Source organism: Macaca nemestrina, chromosome 1 (genome assembly GCF_043159975.1).
Source record: "Macaca nemestrina isolate mMacNem1 chromosome 1, mMacNem.hap1, whole genome shotgun sequence".
Lineage (NCBI taxonomy): Eukaryota > Metazoa > Chordata > Mammalia > Primates > Cercopithecidae > Macaca > Macaca nemestrina.
Window position 1 is genome coordinate 212,174,669 of NC_092125.1, and position 14,314 is coordinate 212,188,982.

At 57.5% G+C, this 14,314-nt stretch overlaps 1 protein-coding gene across 8 annotated transcripts in view; it reads left to right on the forward strand.

Moving 5' to 3' along the window:
- The window catches only part of LOC105494393 (heparan sulfate proteoglycan 2), a 116,832-nt gene that overhangs the window by 39,036 nt on the left and 63,482 nt on the right, over positions 1–14,314 (forward strand). For 5 of the 8 annotated variants that reach the window (XM_024796759.2, XM_071098926.1, XM_071098914.1 and 2 more), the window contains exons 2-13: positions 1,638–1,773; positions 2,689–2,733; positions 8,000–8,109; positions 8,209–8,267; positions 8,553–8,713; positions 9,961–10,011; positions 10,930–11,058; positions 11,322–11,576; positions 11,662–11,781; positions 13,581–13,712; positions 13,868–14,012; positions 14,106–14,257. In XM_024796759.2, coding sequence (XP_024652527.2) covers positions 1,638–1,773; positions 2,689–2,733; positions 8,000–8,109; positions 8,209–8,267; positions 8,553–8,713; positions 9,961–10,011; positions 10,930–11,058; positions 11,322–11,576; positions 11,662–11,781; positions 13,581–13,712; positions 13,868–14,012; positions 14,106–14,257 — 1,495 coding nt within the window. The remainder of the gene's footprint in view (positions 1–1,637; positions 1,774–2,688; positions 2,734–7,999; positions 8,110–8,208; positions 8,268–8,552; positions 8,714–9,960; positions 10,012–10,929; positions 11,059–11,321; positions 11,577–11,661; positions 11,782–13,580; positions 13,713–13,867; positions 14,013–14,105; positions 14,258–14,314) is intronic. The other 3 variants (XM_071098918.1, XM_071098920.1, XM_071098924.1) reach the window with 1 other exon arrangement.

Below are 14,314 nucleotides of genomic sequence, written 5' to 3' on the forward strand. Positions count from 1 at the left end.
CAAGGAGTTAGGACAAAGAGAGTTTCCCGTCATCCTTATTGAGGCATAAATACACACAACAAAATATACCCATTTTCAGGGTGCAGTCAGTAATGAGATGTGTATGTCCAGTGAACTATCACCCTAGAAGGTTCTCTTGTGCCCCCTTCCCAGCCACCCCCAGCCTGCCCTTGGTCCCAAGTGACTACTGATCTTTCTGTCACTATGGATTAGACTTTCACCCCCAAGGGTTCATATAAATGGAATCGTATAGTTTGTAGTCTTTTGTGTCTGGCTTCTATCAGATCCACGCGTATCAATCAGTCGTTTGTTCCTCCTTATTCCTGAGTAGGTGGAGGAGGTGGTATTTAAGCTGATTTCGGAGGATGCATTGGAGTTCGCCTGAGAAACAAAGAGAGGAAGGGCATTCCAGCAGAGGGCCCGGCGTGAGAAATGCCAGAGGCGTGAGGGACATGGACTGTGGGAGCTGTGGGGTTGGGGAGGGAAGGGGGCCTGGCTAGCTCTTTGTTTTTTTCTCCTCTTTGGCCTTTGCTCTGGCTTGGACCTCACTACCTTGTCTAGCCCTTGTGGGTTTGGTTTTCAAAAGCAAGACCATTTCCTTCTGGCTTAAGGCCAGGGCAGGGCCTGAGGCCCTCAGGCCAGGCCATTACCAGTCTGTGCATACTTGTGTTTATAGAATCTGGGGTCCAGCCATCATGAATCTGCACACTTGTGGGCCACAGGGTTCCCGGGGTTCCCTTGGGCTCCCCTGGGTTTGTTTTCCTCTGAGTTATTTGGTAAAACTGCTTTGGAAACATCCAGATCTTGTCTAGGGGGAAAGAGGCACTCATTGCCCGGACCCACACCTGAGAAGGCAGGTGTTACGGCCGCTGGGGCCCTTCTGCTCCGGCCCACATAGCACAGGCCCCAAGGTAGAGCTTATCCTGGGCTCAGCAGCAGCCTGAGGTCATGTGGAGTTGACACCACGCCTGTCCCCATTCAGCCCAGATGCTGGGCTCTGCCTCCGCGCTGCTGGGCGCAGAGATGAGCCTGTCAGTGTGGCTGCATGTGCCAAAGCTAATTCTCCAACACAGTGGAATGTGTTCCCTGCAGCCTGGAGACGGGCAGGCCAGAGGGAGGCAGGAAGAGGAGCCAAACAGCCTGGGGAGGAGCTGCCTGGGGAGGCAACAGCTTTGAGCAGCTCGCCCTCGACTTCTGCCTGTGTCCCCACCCATGCTGACCCTGGCCATCCTTCCACCTGCCTGTGCCCCCGATCTGCGCTGGCTGAGGTCACCCCTTTACCCGCCCGCATCCCCCCATCCACTCACTCATGTCCTGGGTGTCCCTTGCCTTCTCCCAAGGAAAAGGAGTCTTTACTTACTAAAGTGATTTACATTTTATTGTCTGTTTTATTTGAGGATTCATTCAGAATTTACAGGCTTGGGCTCTGAAGCCTCCAGGGGCTAATGGGGCTTGGGGAAACTGAGTCAAAAACGAGTTCAGCCCCAGCCTGGCTCACTGAGCCATACTAAGTCAAATTTAACCACTAGGGGGCTTGGGGGTGGGACTCTGGGTCCCCCTGGAAGTGAGGGGAAGGACCGTGGGGCTCAGTGGGAGCTGGACAGAGTGACTCAATCGGCTCTGTCGTTCGCTTACAGGTGACCCACGGGCTGAGCGCGTACGATGGCTTATCTCTGCCTGAGGACACGGAGACCGTCACAGCAAGCCAAATGCGCTGGACACATTCGTACCTTTCTGATGATGAGGACATGCTGGCTGACAGCACCTCCGGAGGTGAGCCAAGGATCCGAGGCTGGGAGCAGAGGGGTGGGGGGTGAGACTGTGCTTCTTCCCACTGGTCTTTAAAGAGGCCCCATGAAGTTCCACAAGGTGGTTCCTCAAGAGATGGGCTGTGTGTGTCCTGAGCCCTGGTCCCCATGACCCCAGCATCCTCCACTTACAACCTGTGTGGCCCTGGGCTGGTCATCATTCTACAGCCTGGGACTGTCAGGACCTACCAGGCAGATGGCTGGCAATGCAGCGTGCAGGACGATCACGCATCCTGTACCCCACCTCCTTGTTCTCACCTGGAGGCTAGTCTGATCTGCCCGTTCCCACCCCAGCCACTGGACAGATAATTTGAGTCCCTGGAGTTTGGGGCATCAGCCCACATCTTCTCTCTCTCTCTCTCTCTTTTATTTTATTTTACTTTTTTATTTTTTTTGTTTTGTTTTGTTTTTTGAGATGGAGTCTCAGTCTGCCGCCCAGGCTGGAGTGCAGTGGTGCAATCTCAGCTCACTGCAGCCTTTGCCTCCGGGGTTCAAGCAATTCTACATCAGCCTCCTGAGTAGGTGGGACTACAGGCGGGTGGCACCACACCCGGCTAATTTTTGTATTTTTAGTAGAGACGGGGTTTCACCATGTTGGCCAGGCTGGTCTTGAACTCCTAACCTCAAGTGATCCACCCGCCTCAGCCTCCCAAAGTGCTTGAGCCATCGAGCCCAGCTGGCCCACATGCTCTGTGATGGAGGCTTCCAAGCCGACTTTCACAGGCCCCCTCCCTAGGCATCGGGGAGGAGGGTGATTGACCATTCTGTGCTTCCTCAACCCTGCCCCACTGTATGCTAGGTGCCCAGAACAGTGCCTGACACACAGTAAGTACTCAACAAATATTTGTTGTTGCTGATTACGTCTCTTTTTTGCTTATAGACGACCTGGGCAGTGGGGACCTGGGCAGCGGGGACTTCCAGATGGGTAAGTTGCTGCGGGCCTCCCGCAGGTCTCCCTCCTGCCCCCCAGGGAAGCCCCAGAGCCAGTCTCCTGGGCTGAGGGCCTCGAGGGCTCCTTGGGCCTGCCCCTGGGGTACAAAGCAAGGAGAAGTGGGAGTGATCTCTTAACCTGCGGAGTGACAGTTGTGCAGACTGATTGGGAGGTCCCTGCAAGGCTGGTGTGGCCAGGTCCTGTGCTTGCCCATGCCACAGGCACAGGTATCAGGGCAATGGGCAGATAAAACCCAGTTCTGCTGGGGGCTGAGAGCCAGTCAGCTGTTCCACATTCAAAGCAATGTTCTCACCTCCCAGGGCAGCTCAACTGTTGAGTCCTTCCCCAGAGCTCTCCTGGTGGCACAGAGCTGGGGGTCCCAGGCAAAGACAAGCAGAGCAGAGGGGCTCTGTGGAATCAGGCATTCAGGCATCCAGCAGGGCGGGCAGGGCTCAGAGTGAGCCTGACCCTAGGCTTGGGAGAGAACCCTGCCTCCTAAGTGCTGGCCTGTGGACTTCTAGGCTGTGCCCATGGGATGTGCATTCAGGAGTGTGCTTTAGAACTTCCAGGAGCTCGTGAGAAATGCAGATTCCTGGGCTGCTTCTCAGTGATAGCGAGTCACCTGCTGGGAAGCAAGGGTTCCCAGCTTAGGGAGGCAAGGCTGGGCTCTTGGAGGGAGGAGAGTCAGCCCCCACCCTGGTCAGACTGGCCCAGCACTGGGATGGGGGCTCATAGTCCCCACTTCCTTCCACTCTGGGATACTGGGTGGAGAAGGACCTACCCGAGGACAAGGCCCCGTGGCTCTTTATGGTTCCTACCGCCCTCTCTGGGAGGCAGCTCCTGGGACAGTCTATGACCAGGGCCAAGGATGGAGCAGGTGCTTAGGTCAGACCAACCACTGGGCCACCCCGTGGTATCCAGGACTGCCTTCACCCTAGGTAGGCCTTGGCCAAATCTGGCCTGGGCCTACTTCAGGGGTGGAGTCACCTCCCTTTAGCTGACATATCAGGGGCCTTCAAATGCCAGCGGGTGGCATCCTAACTGGGTCAGTGTAGACAGGAGGGTGGGTCCCTGGGTAACCTGGTCCTGACTGTGACCTCCCAGAGCCTGGACTTGGGCTCCGCCTGAAGGTTTTCCTCGTGTAGGTCTCCACGAGGCTGCAGGATGCCTGGGAACTGGGCGGGGCTTGGGAGAGGGAGTGTCAGGTGGGTTCCAGGCACACAAACCATGTCCCATCCTGCAATGGCCTATGCTAATGTGTCCCTGGAGCTGCCTCTGGCCAAGCCGGGCTTGCCTCTGAGTCCACCCTGTCCATTCATGAACCATCTCCAGCCCCTGCCCCAGCTGGGCAGTCCTGGCCAGCCCACCTGCCCTCCCTGAGAAGCAGCTGTGAGGGCAGGCGAGGCCAGAGGGGAAGAGGTGGGGAACAGGGCACAACAGCTGGAGGGGCCCAAGACCAGGGTAGGTGCCTTTCCTCACAAGTGGAAACAGGTGGGGCCTCAGACCCTCCAGGCCCAAACCCTGGCTCCTGCCAGCTGCCCTTGGGGCAGGTCCAGGCAGCTGGGCTGAATGGCAGTCAGGGAGGCAGCAGGTATGACTTCCTGATCCCAGGGTCCCAGGGCGCCCGCTCAGCCTCGACCAAGGGCAGCGCCCCCACTGCGCCCATGAGCCAGGGCCATCCTGACCGTCATGGGGCCATGCCTAGGCTCTGGCCCAGTCCCAGACCCTGGACTCCAGCCCTTGAGATGGCTCTTCCCCTCCTCCCCCGGGCATGGCTGTGGCTCTCTGGCTCAGCTCCAGCCCCCTGTGTGTCAACACCCATCCCTGATAGCCTCCCCTCCCTAGGACCCCTTCCCACCTCTCCTCCCCTAGTTTCTTTCCATCTTCTGACCTGTCTCTTTCTGTCTTCCCCCATGCCCATGTGTCCTGCTCTGACCCTTGTCTGCATGTCTGTGTGTGTCCCCTGTCCGCCCTGTCCTGGGCCCTCTTCCCCACTCCTTGGGTGTCTGTCTCTGCACCTCCTCCCTCTGCCTCATCCTGTTCTTCTCCCTCTCTCTGGCTCACCATCTCTGCCTCTGTCGCCCCCTGTCTGTCCCTCTCTCCCCTCTGCCTGTTCTTTTCTTTTTTTTTTCCCCACTGCCTTTTTCTTCACCTTTGTCTTGCCTTTTCTCTCTCATTCTCCCCACCCTCACTTTCTGTGTCTCTGTCTCTGTCTTTCTGTCTCTTTGTGTCTCCCTCTCTCTTTCATTGTCTCTGCCTCTCTCTGCTTCTCTCCGTCTCGTCTCCCTTGCTTGCCTCCTTCTCTGTCTCTACTCTGCAGGCTCAGGGCCGCCCCTGGGCCGCCCGCCCGTGGCTGGCATGATGGTCTCCGAGCCTGATGAGGAGTCCCCTCTCAGTAAGTGACCCAGGCCTGGGCCAGGTGGGAGTGCTGCTCTCCCTCTGCCTCCCTCCCCATCCTCTCTCCCCACTCTTCCTTTTCTCTCCTTTCTTCCTATTCTCTTCCTCCCCAACCTGCACTTTGCTACGAGTCACACAAGAGGCTCAGAGGCACCTCCCTGCGGAGTCCAGGGGCCAGGCCAGCCACTGCCCCTGCCCAGGACACAGCCAGGCCCACCCTGGGCCCACAGATCTAAATGCAGTGGACTGGGACCCTGGCGTTCTTCCCCATGGGGTGCCGGTCGGGCAGAGTTGGGTGCAACAGCCCTGCAGGGAACCAGGCCCTGCATTACAGAGGCCACTTGTGTCTGCCCCGGCACAGGCCAATCCTGGGCCCACCCGAGGGATCCACAGGGACCCAGGACTGGAGTTCAGGGGCCTGGGTGTGTTGCAGGGAGTTCTGTTGGGCAGGGATGGGAATCAGGAGTTGGTGAGTAGCCTCCTCCGGGGCCAGGGCTGGTCAGGAGTGCAGCTCCCACTTCCACCCTGAGTGCAGAGCAGCTGCCTCCCTCTCCCAGCCTCTGGCTCCGAGGGAACTCACCAGATAGGGTAAGAGGAAGGAGAGGACTGGCCAGAGAGCACCCCTATTCCAAGGCACCCTCGCCCCTGCTGGCTGCACCAATGTCCTTGGCTCTGGAGGCTGGTTCTTTTTTTTTTTTTTTTGGATGGAGTCTCACTCTGTCACCCAGGCTGGAAGGCAGTGCAGTGGCACAATCTCGGCTCACTGCAACCTCTGCGTCCCTGGTTCAAGCAATCCTCCTGCCTCGGCCTCCTGAGTAGCTGGGATTACAGGCACGCACTACCACGCGTGGTTAATTTTTGTATTTTCACCATGTCGGCCAGGCTGGTCTCGAACTCCTGACCTCAAGTGATCTGCCCGCCTTGGCCTCCCAAAGTGCTGGGATTACAGGCGTGAGCCACCGTGCCCAGCCCGGGGACTGGTTCTTAAAACAGAGGTGGCCTCACCTTCTGCCCCAATGCTCAGGCACCAGCCGCAGGGTGAGAGACGGAGGGTGTTCGCCTGGACCTGCCCTTGGTCTCGAAGAACGAAGGGGGGTGGGGTCAGGCTGGAGGGCCTGTGCCCTTCCCAGGCCCTAGTAGAAAGGGGCTTTGTGGAGCTCCAGCCCCCTTCCCCAGGAGCGGACACATTCCTGGGCAGAGGCCCGGCCTCCTCACCCGCCCTGGGCCATGGGGCTGAGGCCAGGGGCTTGGGTGGGGGGACTCTCAATGGGCCTCTGTGCTGGCTCACAAGGGGCCTCTGTAGCTGAGCCATGGCCCCCACACTCCAGCCCACAGAGCCCCGCCCACCCGGCACCCAGGAGCCCGGCCCAGCGGTTCAGGGCAGGCAGCGCCAGGGCTTTCTTCACCTGAGCCACAGAGCAAGAACGTCCTATGCACCTGCGGGCCTGACAGACAGAGTAAAGCGGGAGGAGGATGGGCCTGGCAGTAGCACAGACAGTGCCACTCTCTGCTCTGCCACCTACACACCGGATTTCAGATTTTTGGATTAGGGATGCTTAGCTTGTATATGACTCATTTGTCACTCTTATTCATTCATATTTATCACATACATGAATTCACAAACATTGTGAAACATAATGAGTATAAAATGTCTAGTATATAGTGGGTGCTTAAGAAACGATAGATGTACTTTGGGAGGCCATAGCGAGAGGATTGCTCGAGCGCAGGAGTTTGAGACCAGCCTGGGCAACATAGCAAGACCCCCATCTCTATCAAAAGTCAAAAAATTAGATGGGCATGGTGGCATGCACCTGTAATCCCAGCTACTCAGGAGGCTGCAGTGGGAGGATAGCTTGAGCCTTGTAGGTTGAGGCTGCTGTGAGCTGTGATTGTGCTACCGTACTCCAGCCTGGGTGACAGAGCAAGACCCTGCCTAAAAAAACACAAGAGATGCATGTGTATGTTCACGCCAGTCTGAGATGAATTTGTTCAGCCATCACTTTCGAGGAATCCGCTGTGTGCCAGGCATTCGGCAAGCACTAGGGATGCGGTCGTGAATGAAATCCCAGGTTCCCCCTCATCAAGCTTAGAGTCTGGTGGTAGAGAGGATGACAGCAGCTTTGATTCTCAGGTGCTTTGCTGTGTGCCAGGCACTGCATCTGAGTATAACGGCCTGGTGCATGTGAACACAGCATCATGCACTCCTCGTAGCCACGCAGGTGGTGCATGCAGTCAATATCCCCATTAGGAAACAGAAACTCAGAGCCGAGGTCAGTGCCTGAGGCGCGGCTGGCCTTAGAACGCACGATTGTTACTGTGATGTGAAACCTGGCAGAATCTACACAGCACACGGTGGAAGGTGCTCTGCTAGGGAAAGCAGGGTACTGTGAGAGCCCAGGGGAGCGGTCTCTACCCCAGCCAGGGCAGATCAGGAAGATCAGGAGACAATGGCTGAGCCAGGTCCTGAGGAATGACTAGGAACTGGCCAAGGAAGGCTGGCAGAGCCTTTCCCATTCACACACAGGTAATCCCTGTGCCAGGCCAGCCCCCTCTGGGAGCCACCCCTTCTTGTCCAGCCTTCCTCTGAACTGCGGGGGTCTCCTCTTCTGCACTCGCACGTGGTTTCTGGATCAGGCCATTTCCCCTGTTAGTTAAAGCCCCTCAGTCAAGTTGGGGCTTTGACATTGACCCTTGAGCATGTATACCTACAGGCAGTGCTGGGCATAGCTGTGGGCACACAGGTGTCAGTCTTAAGGGAGGCCTCCCGGGGCTATCCCCCCAACTCTGTCTGAATGCTCCAACTGCCTAAGGCCACTACATGCCAGGCCGGAGCTCTCAAAATGATCCTCCTTTGATTTTCCAGTTTATTTCCGAGCCCTGGTGAATTTCACTCGCTCCATCGAGTACAGCCCTCAGCTGGAGGACGCGGGCTCCAGAGAATTCCGAGAGGTGTCCGAGGCTGTGGTAGACACGGTGAGGTGAAGGGGGTTCGGGAAGCTCGTGGGTGTGGTGGGGCAGGACCGAGGATGGGGTGAAGGCCTCTGGGGCTGATGGCACTGTGTCCCTCCCCAGCTGGAGTCGGAGTACTTGAAAATTCCCGGAGACCAGGTTGTCAGTGTGGTGTTCATCAAGTGAGAAGGGGCCCCCTGGGGGTTGCTGGGGGACTTGAGTGGGTAACCTGGAGGGGGCTGATGAGGATGAGAAGGAAGCCTGGCACCGCAGAAAGGCCTATGGGATGAGTCGCTATGGGTGGAAATTCAGGAATTGGTGGGGGGATCATTGGGACCTTTAGTTGCCCTTCTTTGGGTACAGGCTGTCCTGGAACAGGGCCTGAGCGTCGGGGCAGGAGCCTCATGGAGTAGCTGAGAACACAGGCGTCTCTCTGACCCTCGTCTCCTGCCCATCTCCACCCCCAGGGAGCTGGACGGCTGGGTTTTTGTGGAGCTGGATGTGGGCTCGGAAGGGAATGCAGACGGGGCTCAGATTCAGGAGGTGCTGCTCAGGGTCATCTCCAGTGGCTCCATGGCCTCCTACATCACCTCTCCCCGGGGATTCCAGTTCCGACGCCTGGGCACAGGTGAGCCTATCCTGGTGTCTGGGGTTGCCTCCTCCAGACTCGTGGGGTCCCCTTTCAGTGTCTCCACCATGGGCTCCCAACTTGGGCTTGCACACCACTAGAAACAGGGAGCTCACTACCCTCCTGAGTCTGCCCCATCGATCCTTATACAGTCTGGGCTTGGTAGAGTGCAGACTGTTTCCTCTAGCACATGCCCATTAGACCCAAGTTCTGCTCCTTCCTTCTAGACCTCTGCACATTGACAATAGGTAGTCAGGCCTTTATTTATCCTGTACGTACAAGTCCAAAACACATTAGTACTTAATAATAACCAGCAACTGTTTACTGAGCCCTGACTGCCTTTATTTCCTTCCTCTGGGTCAGTCTTCACAGCAATTCCTTTGAAGGAGATGTTATTCCTCCTGTTTCAGAGACGTGGGAACTGAGGCCCAGAAAGGAAAATCTGAATTTGTCCAGAATCAGATAGGCAGATAGTGAAAAGGCGAGGATTTCAAACAAACTCAGCGTCTATGACAGTCTTGCCAGAACCTGTGATGAGAGAAGCAGGAGAAACTGAGGCACAGAGAGACTAGGAAACTGGTCCAAACCACACAGCTGTTAGGTGCAGAATCCTGACCTTTGTACTCTGGGTCAGCCCAGATTTCCTTCTACTGTGCCCTTGGTCTCCTGTTTTAACCTCCTGAGTTTTTTGTTTTTTTTTTCCTCTAGACCGAACAGCCCTAGTTCATCCCTCACAGGCTGTGGTTCTCAGCCCTGTCTCCATCTCAGTTCCCTCTCTCTGGGAAGACCCTGACTCAGTGGAACTCAGAATGGAACAAACTCCACCCTAGCCCAATGAGGAAAAAATAGTGAAACCATCACCTCCCTTGTTCTGCACCTCAATTAAGCCAAGCGTGGTGGTGCACGCCTGTAGTCCTAGCTACTCAGGAGGCTGAGGCAGGAGCCCAGGAGTTTGAGGCTGCAGTGAGCCAGGATCATGCCACTGTACCCCAGCCTGGGTGACAGAGCAAAACCCTGCCTCTAAAACAAAACAAACAAACAAAAACCCTTAATTATTGCACCCCGAGATCAAGCTTGCTCTTCTGCATCATCAGGCCCAGGTCTAAAGACTGCTGGGGGTCCAGCCCTTCTCTCACTTTTCAATGAGTCCTCCTGGCTAGGGGTGGTGGAATGACCTGGCCCAGCCCTGCAGCCCTCAGCTCCCGGCTCCCAGGTGGAACAGCCACTGACCACATCTTCCTTTCCAGCACAGACCCCCCCACCCCCGCCGGCCGCTGTGGCGGTCGCAGTGACACCAGGTGAGAGTGTAAGCCAGGCCCAGGCCCAGCCAGGTTCCTAGAGAAGTTAAGGTTGGAGAGGAGGCCGGGCGTGGGGGTTCACGCCTATAACCCCAGCACTTTGGGAGGCCAAGATGGGAGGATTGCTTGAGGCAAGGAGTTCCAGACCAGCTTGGGCAACATAGCAAGACCCTGTCTCTAAAAAAATAAAAAAGAGAGAAAAAAAAAATTTTTTTAAAGGATGGGCCAGGTGCGGTGGCTCACACCTGTAATCCCAGCACTTTGGGAGGCCAAGGCGGGTGGATCACGAGGTCAGGAGATCGAGACCATTCTGGCTAACACGGTGAAACCCCATCTACTAAAAATACAGAAAATTAGCCGGGCGAGGTGGCGGGCGCCTGTAGTCCCAGCTACTTGGGAGGCTGAGGCTGGAGAATGGCGTGAACCCGGGAGGCAGAGCTTGCAGTGAGCCGAGATCGTGCCACTACACTCCAGCCTGGGCGACAGAGCGAGACTCTGTTTCAAAAAAATTAAAATAAATAAAAAAGGGATGGAGGGGAAAGAAGGGTGTGGGTGAGATGGCTGACTGAGCACAGCCCAAGACAACTGGGCACTCTCTTCCCTCCTTCTTTGTCCTCACTGGGCCAGGCTGTGGCCTGCATGTGTGTGGTGTGCTGGTTGCATGCGTGTGGCATGTCAACTGCCTGTGGGGTCTGTGTTAGAGATGGGGGAGGCCACTGCCACTTGTCCCATGCCCCACGCGTGCTGTGAGTGTGTCTAGTATGTGCTCATTGCCCTCACTGTGCCTGCCAGAAACCAAGCTGCCTGACAAAGGGTCCTGAAGCCCGCTCCAGCCCTGCAGCACCTCTGCGTTCCCTACAGCTTCCCGCACCTCCCTCCTGCCACCTCTGACTCCAGTCTGCTTCCTTCCACCCGCAGTGCCCCAGTTCCCAAGAGCCTGCACGGAGGCTGAGTTTGCCTGCCACAGCTACAATGAGTGTGTGGCCCTGGAGTATCGCTGTGACCGGCGACCCGACTGCAGGGACATGTCTGATGAACTCAATTGCGGTGAGGGGATGTCTGAGGCCACAAGTGGTTTGGGCGCCAGGGGAGGGCCAGGGTGCTACACCTGGGTCTTGGAGCCCATCGAGGACTATGAGGGTTTGGTGCAGGCAGAGGATAGGGGCATAGGAAGGGTGATGACAGAGCTGGGCAGGGGGTGGCAGAGAGTGGTGTTGGGGAGTACAGGGTGGGCCTGGGGAGGGTTGGGGACAAGAAGCAGGTGAGGAGCCACCTGCTTCTGCCAAATGCCAAGCGGAATCTGTCCACAGAGGAACTGGTCCTGGGGATCAGCCCCACAGTCTCTCTCCTGGTGGAGACGACACCTTTACCGCTGCGGCCGGAGACAGCCATCATGCGACAGCCACCAGTCACCCACGCTCCTCAGCCCCTGCTTCCCGGTTCTGTCAGGCCCCTGCCCTGTGGGCCCCAGGAGGCCGCATGCCGCAGTGGTCACTGCATCCCCAGAGACTACCTCTGCGATGGACAGGAGGACTGCGAGGACGGCAGCGATGAGCTGGACTGTGGTGCGCACTGGCAGGGGTGCAGGTGGGTGCGGGGAGCGGGAAGCTGGCCCAGGAGGATGCTGCTGACCCCTGCCCTGTCTCCTAGGACCCCCACCACCCTGTGAGCCCAATGAGTTCCCCTGTGGGAATGGACATTGTGCCCTCAAGCTGTGGCGCTGTGATGGTGATTTTGACTGTGAGGACCGAACTGACGAAGCCAACTGCCGTGAGTATCCGAGGGTCCAGCGGAGGCCTCCGCCCTGCCCAGGTCGCTTGCTCCTGCCCTGTCTTCCACTCCTGCCCCGCCTTCCACTCCTGCCCCACCCCTACCCTGCACCTCTGCTTTCCACCCTCCCCAGTCCCCCAAGACTGTTTGTTTGCTCTCCCTGGCTGAGTGCGGAAGGCCCTGGAGACACCCTCCAAGGTTTCTCTCTGACCAGAGCTGTAAGGCCTCTTGGCCCTGAGCTGGCCTTTGGTGAAGCTGTGTAGTTAGCCCGCCTGTGGTTCGTGTCTCTTCATTTCTTTCCTTTATTTTTGTTACCATGAAACTTCTCTTTGTTTTGTATGTGTGTCAGATGAATGACTAGGAGGGTTCTATGTGCCAAGGTCCCTTGGTGATGGGTCCTTGGCTTATGTATGCGAGTCAGAGCCTTACCCATCCATCTGTCCAACTCCCCAGCCACCCATGCACCCACGTATGCGCCCATTATCCATCCACCCAGCCCTTCATCCATCTCTCCACCCATCCACCTGTCATCCTTCTTCCCTCCCATCCGTCCTTCCAGCCTCCCACTGCCCCACCCTTATGGTATCCATCTTTCCAGTTCACGTTGTGGACATTATGGGCATCCTGATAGTTAAATAGGAGGGGGAGGCTGGAGAGGCAGAGACCACATCAGGTGGTTTCCAGTATGTCCTGTCCCATGAGAAGCCTGATGCTTGTTAGTGCGAGATTGAGGATAATCTTCAGGCACTTCGCTGTGGTCCTGTTGGTGTGTCTGGGCGCGTGTCCATGTTCCCACCATGAGCTTGTCCAACTTCTCCTTGCCTTCCTTCCCCTGCCCACTCCACAGCAAGCCCTGGGGAGAGGCTGCATCATGCCACAGACCGGCAGAGTTTGAGAATGCCTTTCTGTGGCTCTAAGCTTGCCTGTCAGCACCAGCTCCTTGGGAGAGAGAACGTAATTGGGGGCTTTAGTTGGAAGGCCCTTTCCAGGGACCTCTGCTGGGGAAGTCAAAGGAAGGACAGGTCCTTGTGGACAGCACAGAGCCAGAGAATGTGAAGGTTGAATGGCCTCATGGGCTCCTGAGAGTGCGGGGAACAGAAGCGCCTGAGCTGCCTCCACAGCTACCTCCTGGTCTCCTCTCGCACCTGCTCTGTGGATGCGCGGCTTCCGCTCCTCCTGCATGGCTGTGACTTCTCTGTCTGTGTCTGTGTCTCTCTCAAGCTCCATCTCCCTGAGGAAGAATATTGGTCACCAGCCACTAGAGAGGCCTAGTGGGGCCCAGCCCTTGTCCCAGGCCACCTCCAGCTTCTGGCCACTCCATTGAGGGCCTGTCAGTGGGAGCGCAGACTGTCGAGCCCCACAGGGGACCATGCTGTGCCAGGCGCCTTGCCGGGCCTTTCTGGTAGAGAAGGGTGTGTGGAGCATTGCTGGCGCCCAGAGATGCCAGCCCCACTGGTTGTGCCTTTGACGTGGGTCTTGTCCATGTGTACAAGATAGCGCTTCTGTGACTCTGAGTGTGGCTGGGTGACACTGTGGTTGTGACAGTGATGTGCCAGCCATAACTGGCATGGGGAATGCAGGTGGAGTGAGGGGTGGGGGCTGAGTAATGTGATGAGTGGTTCAATGACAGCTGGTGGCCGCATCATGCTGGCTGTGAGGTGGACAGTGTTGTGCAGCAGGGACTAGGCATGGTGAGGGCCACTGGGGGTTATGTGGGCAAAATGAGAGAGTGACTCCGGGGATGCCCAGGGAGGATGGACAGGGGTGGGCTGTTGGGAACCACCTGGCTTTGTCCCCAGCCACCAAGCGCCCTGAAGAGGTGTGTGGGCCCACACAGTTCCGATGCGTCTCTACCAACGTGTGCATCCCAGCCAGCTTCCACTGTGACGAGGAGAGTGACTGTCCCGACCGGAGCGACGAGTTTGGCTGCAGTGAGCAGGGAGCTGGGATCGAGATGTGGGCCCTGGGCTGGGTTCTGGGGGCTTCTGTCCACAGCCTCAACCTCCACTCTTCTCCCTCCTAGCCCCTCGGAGCGCTCCCTCCGCTCCTCCTTCCTTTGCCCTCACCCCTGCCCTGGTCTCCTCAGTGCCCCCCCAGGTGGTGACGCCTCCTCAGGAGTCCATCCAGGCTTCCCGGGGCCAGACAGTGACCTTCACCTGCGTGGCCATTGGCGTCCCCACCCCCATCATCAATTGGAGGCTCAACTGGGGCCACATCCCCTCTCATCCCAGGTGTGGCTCTGGGCCCGGGTGGTGGGGTGGGAATGGGGGACAGCTGGTCCAGAGCCCTAGGCCAGATCCTACCGCTTGTCTTGGGGCCAACAGGGTGACAGTGACCAGCGAGGGGGGCCGTGGCACACTGACCATCCGTGACGTGAAGGAGTCAGACCAGGGTGCCTACACCTGTGAGGCCATGAACGCCCGGGGCATGGTGTTTGGCATTCCTGACGGTGTCCTTGAGCTCGTCCCACAGCGAGGTACTGCCGGAGGCCAGGTGTCACTGGGTGTGGGGGCAGAGCTGGGCTGCCCGCCAC